General features: G+C 43.2%; 2 protein-coding genes across 5 annotated transcripts in view; one reads left to right on the forward strand and one right to left on the reverse strand.

Moving 5' to 3' along the window:
• Positions 1 to 3629, forward strand: part of ASPH (aspartate beta-hydroxylase) — a 218525-nt gene extending 214896 nt beyond the window's left edge. For all 4 annotated transcript variants that reach the window (XM_080800074.1, XM_080800075.1, XM_080800073.1 and 1 more), the window contains one exon: positions 737 to 3629. In XM_080800074.1, coding sequence (XP_080656200.1) covers positions 737 to 887 — 151 coding nt within the window. In that variant the 3' untranslated portion in view covers positions 888 to 3629. The remainder of the gene's footprint in view (positions 1 to 736) is intronic.
• Positions 3630 to 4642: 1013 nt separating this feature from the next.
• CLVS1 (clavesin 1) overlaps positions 4643 to 12330 on the reverse strand; it is a gene marked incomplete at both ends in the record, with an annotated part of 169987 nt that continues 162299 nt past the window's right edge. Inside the window, one exon of the mRNA XM_080800080.1 lies at positions 4643 to 4730. Within this exon, the coding sequence (XP_080656206.1) occupies positions 4643 to 4730 (88 nt within the window). The remainder of the gene's footprint in view (positions 4731 to 12330) is intronic.

Here is a 12330-nt window from a genome sequence, read left to right on the forward strand (position 1 = left end):
TTCCCTCTTGACTGCTTTATTTAGACCAGCACAATGTTTAGGTCTTAGCTCCTATGCACGTATCTTACGAAGTAATACTGGAGGCCCTGAAGGATGTTTCTCATGGCTTTGACTTAAAATATTCCAGAGATAACCCACTTGCACTGAAGGTGACATTCAAAATAGAAACAAAATTCATCCCCAATCTGCCCTTCCATAAAATGGAACTTTCTTCCATAAAATGGAAGGCCAACAAATGGAAGGGGTTGAGCAAATCCCTTGGAGATGCGATGGCCCCATGCCAGGGAGCATACAAGGCACTGAGAAGCCTGAGCCCGGGTGCTACCCACAGGTCTAGACCACTCTCTGAAAGGCCAGGGAGGATAGCACACAGTCACCGACCAGGAAGTCCCCGTGGGCACGAGTAGCCCTGGTACACCTTTGCCTGCTTGCCTGCCCCAACAAGCCTCACCTAGGCTTGGACCAAGAATAATGGCAGGGCCTGTGATAAGGTCACAGTGGTAAGTCTGCCATTCTCATGAGTGGCCTGCCCTTTGCACACTCTCAGGGATGAGCTTTGAAAACTATATTCATGGTAAAAATCCTGAAATTCTTTCTTAATCACCAAGGGAAGAATCACTCTCGGCTCCGTGTTCCAATTTCCTGGTCAAATCCCACAGGTTACCATGAAAGTGCCCATCTGCACGTAGCCAGGGATTGACTCTCAGGCCTCTGAATCCGGGTTTTTCTGTTCCAGGACATGGGAAGAAGGCAAGGTGCTCATCTTTGACGACTCCTTCGAGCACGAGGTGTGGCAGGACGCCACGTCTTTCCGGCTGATCTTCATCGTGGATGTGTGGCACCCAGAGCTGACACCCCAGCAGAGACACAGCCTTCCTGCGATTTAGCATGTTGTGTAGGCTTGGGACACACTGGAGAGAGGCTGCCTGCTGGCTCTCTCTCCTCGGGTGTGGGGACAGAGGTTCCAAGTCTGAGGGCCCATCATTCTCTTGATGGGCAGCTCTCCCAATTCTAAGGCTCCTCCTAGGGTTAGAAGACACTAAATGGAATATTTTGCCTTGCTGCAATTCACGTAGAAAGCCCCCCACTGTCCTTCATCCACGACAGCACCCATCATCTGATGCCGTATTTGCAGTGAAGACGTGAGAGCTTCTGCCTTGTCAGCCAAAGATATTTTTTCCCACTTTGAAGAGGCCTAAGTCAGTGTACAATGAGAATTCGTGTAGAAACTGTGAATGGATCACTTCAGTTTGTAATTTTTCTATGCAATTATATTTTTCTAGGGTATCTAGGCCATGTTTTTCATCATGTACCACTACTTTTTTGTTGAGTTTAATAATAAGCTGTGTAAATGCTTTACTTCTAGCTGGCTTAATGGTGACTTCCCCGTGAACTCAGACTTCCCTCTTTTAATTCTGTTTAGTAAAAGACACTCATAAAGAAGCAATTTTATTTTCCTAATACAAAGGGGAAAGATGTAATTATGCTGATGTCTGTGAACTGTACTGCTTCCCACCCACTGAGTCTGTTTGCTTTCTTATCTTCATTGAGAGCCATTGTCTTAATGTCTCTCCTTGCCATGCAAATGGTGGAGATGCTGTCTTTCTAAGAGGAGCTTTTCACACTGAAACAGGACACAGAGTCATTTTATATTGAGTCACAAAAGTGTCACCAGTAAATTTTTTTAATGCCAAGAATTAGAACTGGGAAAAAAAAAAAAAAAGTAACATTACTCAAAGTAAAAATTTTCTCTCCGGATGAGGCAGATAGGCAGCTGCCAGGACATCTGGCTCCTTGGGCTCTTTGGCATCTGAGACAGGCCCCAAATCCAGAGTCTCTTTGACTGTTGTAAATCCCTGTACATGGATTCCCATCACAGTTTTATAAAAATATGAAGGATGGCAGAGCAGAAGCCCAAGAATGCCAGGATCTTGGTCCTGGGTTTAGGATCGCCTTCTTCTCTGAAAGAGTTCGAAAGACTCCTCCCTTTCCCTGGCATGAGAAACTTCTGCCATTTAAATAGAGCTTGGAAGTAGCAGTTGTTATCCACAGGTTAGCTCTAATCTTACCCACAGCATAGAAACAACTGTTGGAAAAATGGTCTTGCCTACTTATTCCAAAGATGATCAAATTATTAATTTAGAAGGGCATCAATGTATTAAATATTTCATGTTTCCAATCAAACTAGACATGTTACATATATGAATGTAAGGATGCTCATGCACCTGAATTTTAAGCCAATATGAACAAAAATGCTGAAGAAATGACAGGTTATCAGATTTCATTCATGGTTAGAAAAAACACTTGTGCTTCCTTTCCATCTAAGGACAAGGAGGATGATTTATCTCTTTTAAAAAGAGTTCTTTACCATTGAAATGTAGCCTTTTTGCTTGACATTAGCTTCCAGGTTGAAGGGTTTGCCAAATATTTGTCCTGTTCCCTTCTGTTTTGCCAAAAACAGTCCCACTGAAATAGATGAAGAAGCATGTGAGGAAAGTCTCCAAATTAATGACCACAGTCCAGAAGAAAAACCAAGCTCTTGAAAAATCAAAGGGGGGTTTGTCCTTCAGTATTTATTGAACAGAAGAAATGACTGACAAAGGACAATACAATCCAATGCTCATGTAATAACATTCATGTCACTTCTTGAATTTGGTTCTCGGATGTATATTGCATACACATAAAGAAATTTAAAGTATAAGTTGTCAGTGTTAAACCATCATCTTACATTCATTTAATGAAGTTATGGCATAGAGTAAAAACTAGCTCTTAACTTAATAATTATAATATGGTATTTAAAATCAGGTCACTACAGTAGGATTCTCAATATTGCCAATTGAAAAGCCAGAATTATTACTGTTGCAAAGTGTTGGCAATAATTGATTCCAGTAGCATTTTAAATACTTGGATCCCACGACTGTTTTATAAACCCGGTCATAACATGGATTTTCTAATTCACTTTAATTCTTTATCTTTCTTCCCTATGGAATTCCGTATGGAATATAAGAAAAGTGTTTCAGTCACTGCATGGGTAGAGTTATCTCAGTGTTACTGTTTTTGTTATTTGAAATGTCTACACAAAATGAATGGGTTTTATGTATACCATGATCCAGTTGGTGAAGAAATATTTTTAATTCTATTTCAATTTTATTTCAAGGGTAGAATACAAAAATTACGTCTCTTGTTCTCCTCTGCCAGTAGAAAAAAAATTAAAACACTAGATTCATTGAGAAAGAGATGTAATAAATGGTTAAGATTAGTAATAATAATATCTACCTAGGGTGATTATAGCCAATTGAGTCACCTCTTTTCTTTGAATTTTTAGTTAATCCTCCCAAATCCTTAAAACATAAAATCATATTTTTCTGCCCAACTAAAATATCTTTCAACTAAAATATCTTTTATTTGACACTGAGCACCAACTGGTCATACTGATTAATGCTCATGTCATGTGGATGGCTGGGAAGATACGAGATGCCTTAAACACAAACGGGTTTTGGGAAACATGGCACGAGTAAGGATATCCTGTCCTATGTTACCTGTTTATTTAATTTCCTTTGAATGGATAGTTGGGGACTCCCATTTCTAAGGAGAATAGACAAAGAAATAAAATGATCTTTGGCATTTTATCCCGCATTCCTAATCTTCTCTTATTGTCAGTACTTGCATATTTAGCCATCGTTAAGGGTCTTCCTCCATGATTGGTACCTACCCTCTCAGCAACAGCCAGCTCCGTTCTCCACACCTTTAACTGGTTGGGGGAGGGCGGGGAGGGAGTGGGGGGCATTAAATGCTTTTGTAGCACTTTTCTTGCCTGTAGTGACCCAAGTGCGGCAATTTGAATGAATCCATTAATCACTGACATGTGTTTTCGATGAGGCCCCACCCCTCCCTCCGCAATCTCATGTTGCCTGTGGGAAGTCACGTTATTAAGATGAAATAATCGTATTTCAGGTTGTGTGTGTCTTTTTTTTTTAAGCCAGATCATGGTAATCAGCTGGTGGCCTGACAAGAGATGTGACATCAAAATTGTTCTTGCAGGTTCTCAAAATAAGCAAACTCTGTGAAGAGCGAGACCTACAAGGACATGCCCTTGGACTGAACAATCCGATGCTGGTGATGAGGTCAAAGAAAATAATTCACTAAGAATGGAAATGACTTGAGATACTACTGTCTTGGGGCTTTGCACTATGTTGAGCTTGACAGTTGGGTCTGCACAGTTTCCTTCTCATATATCTACTTGGAAATGCACTTAATCTTAAGTCACAAAACTTAAAGTGGGTCTCTGCGGTACCTCAGAAAAATCCTGGCACTAGTGCGGTGTGTGCATCAAATTTAGTTTTCTTTTTTGCAGTTCATTTAATACCATAAATACGGGGGAGGGGGAATCGTGTCGACATGACTGCCTTGCTTCACCTCCAGTCCCCTCACCAAAAAGAAAAAAAAAATCTCTCAAGTCTTTGTTCAACTTTGGCTGCTCAGACCAATGGCTGGTGACAGTCATCACTAGGTGGCGGGAGTGGAGGGCCTTGTGTCAAGCGGAACGCACGTGTCCCTGTGGGTCAGTTACGCACATGGCGCTTCCTGGGTGGCTGATCCACTGCAGGCTGGCGATCTGCGAGAGCATGGGGTGACTCGGGGTTCAGTCCAGAGCCAGGAGGGGCTGAGTGTTGTCATTCTCTCCCTTCTCCTCATGTTTCAGCGTCCCAGCTTCTACCACGGACTGAGATCTAAGAAATGGGAAGGAGAAAGATACAATTACAGACAATTCATGGTGGCAACAATGTTGGAATCTTGGACAACATTCAGATTTTATGCTCCCCTTAAGAATCAAAACACTCAAAATAACTTCCAAAACACTCATAAAACTCAAAATAACAAAATAATTTTCCTCCTTTTGGTATCTCTCTTTTTCTTGCTTTTTTTGCCTTTTATGGGGAGAGGAATCTTAGAATTTTCTTGGCCGAGATCTCTGTCGGTAAAAGCAACGCGTGTTCTCACCACAACTCTGCCCCCCGGTGTCTAAATATTCTGGGGATCTTGAGATGCATCAAATCAAATAAATCTTGTTGGGAGTTTTTTAATGTTTCCTAATACTTTCTAGAGCCCTTGTTTTTCAATGTCATAGCAAACTATCGTGTGTGATGTTAAGACTATGAGGCTTGGAATCAGGTCGGTAAATGCCGACTCTGCCCTTTACTGACTGAAGAGCCCTTGGGCGGGTTCTTAAAACTCTCTGCACCTTTACTCTCTCACCTGCAAATCACAACTATTACCTCCCTCCCACAATTGTTGATAAGGACTGAAACTAGTAATGCTCACAAAGCCTTTGACATGGAATTTTAGCATTTAGCATCATTCTAGCATCACCATTATTGCAATGATAGTAGTGATCTTTAGTTTCTGATATGTCCTCTCATACTGGATAATAACAGTTTCTTTTTTGGGTCTACAACGTGGATTGAAACTGAAATTATTTTCCAGCTCATAGAGAGAAGGTTATAAGAGATATACATGTGATGAACACTCAATAAATGGTCACATACTAAAAAAAAAAAAAAAAAAAAAAAAAAGTATTTCAAGCCTTAAGAAGATGGTTGAGTTTGATAATATGCAGTAACATGTTAACTCAGGAACCTGAGTCACCCAAAGCCTCCCCATTCCAAATGTCCCTTGACCGGCTGTTCCGAACCCTTGGAGTATCCCACCTGAGAGAAGTGTCTTTGTGTGCCTGAGACTTTGGGCCATGCCTTAGTTCATGCCAACAACGTGATTAACTGTGAATGCCTTTTTTGTACATCCGGGTGTGACATGACACACCATGTCAGTTTGACCTCTCATGGGGGCAGGTGGGGAAGGAGGAGCTGAGGACTGCATGTCTGGGTGACGGGCTCCTCCCCACCCACAAAAATCCTGGACACCAAGGCGTGGGTGAATTTCTTTGGTTGGCCACACCTGGTGCATGTTGTCACACATTGCTGAATGAAGCTCTATCAGGACAACTGGGCAGTGTGCGAGGGGCCCGGAGCACCTGTCCTCCACCCAGCGCACCTTTCTCCTTTGCCGACTTTAATCAGTATTCTTTCGCTGTAACAAACCATAACTGAGCGTAACAGCTTTGTTGGGGCCCATGAGTCCTTCTGGCAAATTACTAATCCTGGAGGTGGTCGAAAGGACTCCCAAAACAGTATATAAAAACACTAATACTTGTTTTGTATGCACCTGGTATCGATGTAAGTTCTTCACATGTATTAACTTACTTCATTTTCACAACCCTAAGGAGTGGTGCTATTATGATCTCTGTGGCAGAGTTGTTCAGCTGAATGATCTAACGTTCCTTCCACCTCACTGCAAAAATAACTTTCTGCCTGAGATTCCTATCTCCATTCAGGCTGTGTATGTACCACAGAACATTTAAAGAAACCAAGCAGCAAATGCATACAGTTGTCTCCAAACAGTCGATTTTGATGAGAAAAATCAATCCGGCCGAACAGTGCAACTTTAGGTACCAAGCCTAACCTTTGAAAGTGAAATGTAGGGGCGCCTGGCTGGCTCAGTTGCTCAGAAGCGGCTGACTCTCAGGTCGTGAGATCAAGCCCCACGGTGAACTCCGTGCTGAAGATTCTCTCTCCTCCCTCTGCTCACCCTTCCCCCTCCCACTCTCAAATAAATACATAAATTTTTTTAAAAAAATATAGTGGAATAGATTCATTTACTCCTGAGACAGAGCACATGAAGCCCCAGCTTGGAGTCTAGCTCAGTTCTTTTACAGGTTTCCTATGCATTTCCTCCTGCTTTAGCGAAGGGCTTCGTGTGTGTGTGTGTGTGTGTGTGTGTGTGTGTGTGTGTGTGTATGTGTGTGTGGACAGTGGCGTAGAGTGATAGATTTATATCAGGAACAGAAAAGCTGAAAGCCCCAGCTGCCTGAGTGGCTCAGTCGAATAAGTGGCTGCCTTTGACTCAGGTCCTGATTTCAGGGTCCTGGGATCGAGTCCCGAGTCAGGCTCTCTGCTCAGTGGGAAGTCTGCTTCTCCCTCTCCCTCCGTGCTCCCTTGCTCTCAAAGAAATAAATAAGATCTTTAAAAAAAGAAAATCTGAAAACTCAGAATGCATTAAAACAAGTCTGAAGAATACCAGAGGGACACAACTGCCTCCCCAGGCCACCTCCTTCTGGCACCTGACAGTTGCCAGTTTTGTCCTCAGGCCCCCGGGAGAGTGGAAGATATTGATGGCTGTCCCCCTTCAAAGATCTTACACTGCACGTCCCTTCTTTCATGCCAGTTGGCTCTATTTTACCACAGGGGCAGGAAATCACAGCCATAGCGATATAAGATGCCTCAGTGACCCATTGAGATTAACCCTGTAAGGGGCCACGCAGCCTCTTGAACATATATCCAACTTGAGAACCTCACTCCTCCATGCCCCTAGAGGGGCAACTCTACTGGAAAGTTCCTTTTGGGGCGCCTGAGTGGCTCAGTGGGTTAAAGCCTCTGCCTTCGGCTCAGGTCATGATCCCAGAGTCCTGGGATCGAGCCCCGCATCGGGCTCTCTGCTCGGTGGGGAGCCTGCTTCCTCCTCTCTCTCTCTCTGCCTGCCTCCCTGCCTAATTGTGATCTCCATCTGTCAAATAAATAAATAAAGTCTTAAAAAAAAAAAAAAAAAGAAAGAAAGAAAGGAAGACGGTTCTTGCTTTCCCTGAACTCAAACCCGTCTTTTTGCAGCTTCTACATATTATTTCTGGTTCTGTCTACTGCGGCCATCAGTGTCCATGTAACCCACCTGGTCCACATAATCAGGCTTTAAGTGTTTATCTAGTGCTCTCGTCACCAGCTAGACCCCAAGACCTGCCCCTTCACTGCGTACCTGCTTATACACACCGACTTTTGTCCCCCATTTTTCCTTAAGCTCTTCTTTCCAGCTCACCTCTTGATTCAGGCACATAAAACCGGAAACCCCCCCCTCCGGTGACAGCCACTGCCCTAACAAGACCTCCAGCCTGCCCAGACCACCCAGACCAGCTTGAGCCAAACCGCCTCCTCACCTCTGCACAGAAGGGCCATGGAGTGACGTCCAGAACTACCGACCGCTACCTTTCTCTCATGATCCCGAGGAGGAGCACAAGCCTCATTTACATAACATACAAATTACGGATAGGCGTGTTCAACCTTATGCCCACTCCTACATAGGGTGACAAGGATCTGCCTTTTAAATATTCACCCCAATCCCAACTAAAAGAAGCCTATCTGCCCTTGCTTGGGGAGGCACTACTTTGGAAGTTATACCCTTGGGATCTCCTTATTTGTTGCAGGTCAAGTTTCCTTTGTGTGACAACTCACCTGGGTGCAGTTTCTACTGGCGACTCACCAAGTTGCAAACTCCCATTGGTTACATGACACCCTCAGCCCTCTCCCGGCCATCACCGAGGCTAACCAGATTCCTCTTGTTAGATTTGCCAAGATTTCTAAAATTACCCCTGGGACGCTCTCTCGCATCTCTTCATCAACTCGTTGCCCACAGGGTGTCACCTCAAAACAGAGAGAAGTTATTGCTTCCCTTTTTTTCCCCTCCCTGTATGTTTCTGTGGAAGCATAGAAAATGCGCCTAGAATCACATTAGCCTTTCTGGCACTCAAACAACATAGCTGAGGAAAATTCAGTTATATTTGCACATGCTGCTGATAAACCGTTTCTCTTCCATCTTGAAGGTGCGTGGTTGAAGATTCAGTTTCTTATTTTTAAATTTGGCTCAGATCTCCATCCTATCTCCGGGTTTTTTGTTTTTGGTTTTTTGGTTTTTTTGGGGGGGGTTCTTGAAAATTGTTATCCATCCAAATCATTGTCTGTGACTTTAACAAGTATTGGATTTGTTTCCAAACTTTCCCCACCCCTATTTAGGGAGTCCCTATGGAAAAAAAAAAATCCACAAATTGTCAAATATTGAATTTTCAAACAAAAATCATTTATTTTTACTCACTTATAGCAAGAAATGTTTGAGAATGTCTCCTGATATATGCCAGGGACTGTGAGCAAATATTCAGGAACTGTACTTCTCTTGTGGAAATATTGTTTCAGTTACCCAGTGTTAGAGGAACAAACAGATGTTGGGTTACTCTGATAGGCACCCAGAGGAGAGAGTGTTTGGAGGTGAGGCATTAGCTCTAGCAGGACAGGAAGGAAGGAAAAAGCTATCATTGGCAGTGACATCATTCGCGGTCCTGGTTCAGGTGACCCTCTTCCCTTCCACTTGAAGTCAAATTTAGATCGATGTGATTTCTTTCAACACCTGTACTGACAGCAGGCACACAAGAATGGAGGCTTTCTTATCTCAGTCAATACATTGTGTGTCTTGGGGGAGCGACAGGTAACAATTGAACAATATGGAGACGCTGAGCGTGAGGGACCGAATGAAACACTTTCTTTCTTATCTGTGTTTCCCCTGATTGAATAGATGACCAGAGCCTTTTTTACTTTCGGCAGGATGTATTCCATTTACCTGGACACACAACAGACATTTTGATAGAAGGAGCACTCTACATTGTGAGAGAGTTGAAATTCGGAAAACAGAAAGCAAATGTTGCTTTTTTAAAAAAGCTGGTATAAATAAATGAAACCAAGAGAAACACCCTTCTTAAATGTCACCCTCCGGACATTTAGCAGAGTCAAAGCACTCTCTGAGAAGACTGATCACCGGCTCACTGATAAAAATGTCTCCACCACTTGTGCACAGAGGGCTCAGAAATGGTGCGTTTTGCGCTTTAACCCTGAGACTAGCTGCTCGCCTTGCTACTTCCTTGGCCAGGTCACGCTTGGAGGTAATCTCTCCATTCAGTGGCTTTGCCTCCTCCCAAGAAGCTGAACACTTGCACCGACATAAACGTTTTAGACTTTTCTCTGTGGTCCTCTTTGCAACACTGAAAACCAGCTTGACCCCAAGGGCGGACCGGGTGGGGGCGGGGGACTAGGAGGGGGAGATCTGAGCTATTTCAGCCCTGGTTATCTCAGTGGTGTAGCAGACTACCCTAACAAAGCCTTCATTCTAGCCTTCATGGCTGAGTTTTGTTTTCCTGCCATCATATTCGTTCCCTCCCTCCCACCCTCTCTCCCATTCCCCCGCCCTTTCTACCCTCTACCTTCTTCACTTCCCCGATGTTGGAACTCTCCCCACTCCATACCATCAAAGGTCTCTAGCCATGGTGGAATTTTACGGATTCTGAAGCCAAGTAAATTCCAGAAAGAACAAGATGAAGATGGGAAACGTTCACGTGAGCTAGTCCATTCTGCAAAGACTCATGTTGCGTTGAGACTCCTGAGACTTTGTTTCGCTGCTCCATCTCCACAGCCATCACCACATAGTCTTCTAACCAATGAACTGCCATCGCCTGGCTTTCGCTACGTGGACCCCGAATAAGGGCACAGCAACTCTGCCCTTCAACCTGCGTCAAGAGTCACAGGAGGCCCGAGAGGTAAGGAGCCTCGGAGGCAATTAAGTCAATCCCTCCTTTAACTCAGGTCCTGACCACTTATTTTCCAGAGACCAACCTCGTCACTTCACCGGGAAGGACACCACAGTCCTGGTTTTACTTCTTAAAGTCAAGGATGGCCTTGGTTTGTAGATTAGCACAGAACTGCCTAATATCCTAGTGAGCCTATCTAACGACTTCTAAGCAGAAAGAATATTTTTCTAAAAATGTATCTTTAAATAATTCTTCTAAGTAATTCTTTTTTTTAATTTTTAATTTTTTATTATTATCATATAATGTATCATATAATGTATTACATGATGTATTATTAGCCCCAGGGGTACAGGTCTGTGTATCGCCAGGTTTACACATTTCACAGCACATACCTTCCCCAATGTCCATACCCAACCACCCTCTCCCTACCCCTCTCCCCCCGCCCCGGCAACCCTGTTTGTTTTGTGAGATTAAGAGTCTCTTATGATTTGTCTCCCTCCCGATCCCATCTTGTTTCATTTTTTCCTTCCCTACCCCACAAGCCCCCCACTTTGCCTCTCAACTTCCTCATATCAGGTCTTCTAAGTAGTTCTACCAAGCCTCTTTTTCTCCCTGTGATTTCAAGTATCAAGGAAATTCCCCTGGCGAGCTCCAGCCTGGGCTTGCTTGAATGATGGCTCCATCCCTGTCTTTGTGCTCCTGGGCAGATGTCACCCTCTCCTGCGTAAGATGGAGACATGACACCATGCCCGGTGGGAGTAGAGAATTAGATGGGTGGGGACATGTAAAGTGTTCAGCTAAACGTATTCATTCACTTTTAGCTTTTATTAGTCTACCCCTTTTGCAGATAAGAAAATTAAGGTCCGGGAATATTGAGTTCTTTTATAAATTGAGCCACAAAGCATGAATTCAACTCAAAGTTTCCGTAGCTTCTTTGTGAAATTTACAGGAGAGAAAGGTGTGTACTCATGTGTCATGTAACCTAACACTAAACGGAGAAGTAACATTTCAAAATAGATAAAGACCAACATTTTAAAAAATTCAAAATAAGTGATGAGGCTATTCCTCGTAATGTTAGCCTTATGACCTTACCCTATATTTTTAGAAGTAACTCAGACTCTTCCATCTGATTAATAATTTTTTCTAAAGATTTTATTTATTTATTTGGCAGACAGAGATCACAATTAGGCAGAGAGGCAGGCAGAGAGAGAGAGAGGAGAAGCAGGCTCCCCGCTGAGCAGAGAGACTGATGCGGGACTCGATCCCAGGACCCTGGGATCTTGGCCTGAGCTGAAGGCAGAGGCTTTAACCCACTGAGCCGCCCAGGCGCCCCTGATTAGCAATTATTTATGTAGCTTTCGGTGCAACATAATTTTAGTTGCTTCCAACTGGGTAAAGCAATACGCAGCTTCTTTCTACTGTAACACCTTTGCTAATGACCTTGATAAGCAGTTCAAAGAGTATCTGTAAGACATATGTTCTGTTCACTAACAAACTTTCCATAATCAAAATCATTGTTGCAGCAACCTGATCATGCTCACTGGGAACAATTAATGTTTACTGAACCAAATAAATCATGAATCATAAGTCAATAACTCATGTTTTTAAAAGATTAGCCTAAATACTTCTCACAGAAAGCAGCGAAGTTTTACCTTATCAAAGTGAAGAAATAAACAAACCTTCCTCGACACGGACAATACAATTCACCACATTTACTGAACTGCAAATATAAAGAAGCCGACCCAAGAAAAATATTCTATTACTTTTGAAGCGAACTGTTTTTAGAGAGCGCTAAATATTCAGCTTAGCTCTTGCGTATATGTACCATAACTCAAATTTAAATGTATAATGTATTTCTACTTAACTGTGATGGGCTT

This window comes from Martes martes, assembly GCF_963455335.1.
Source record: "Martes martes genome assembly, chromosome: 4".
Taxonomy (NCBI): domain Eukaryota; kingdom Metazoa; phylum Chordata; class Mammalia; order Carnivora; family Mustelidae; genus Martes; species Martes martes.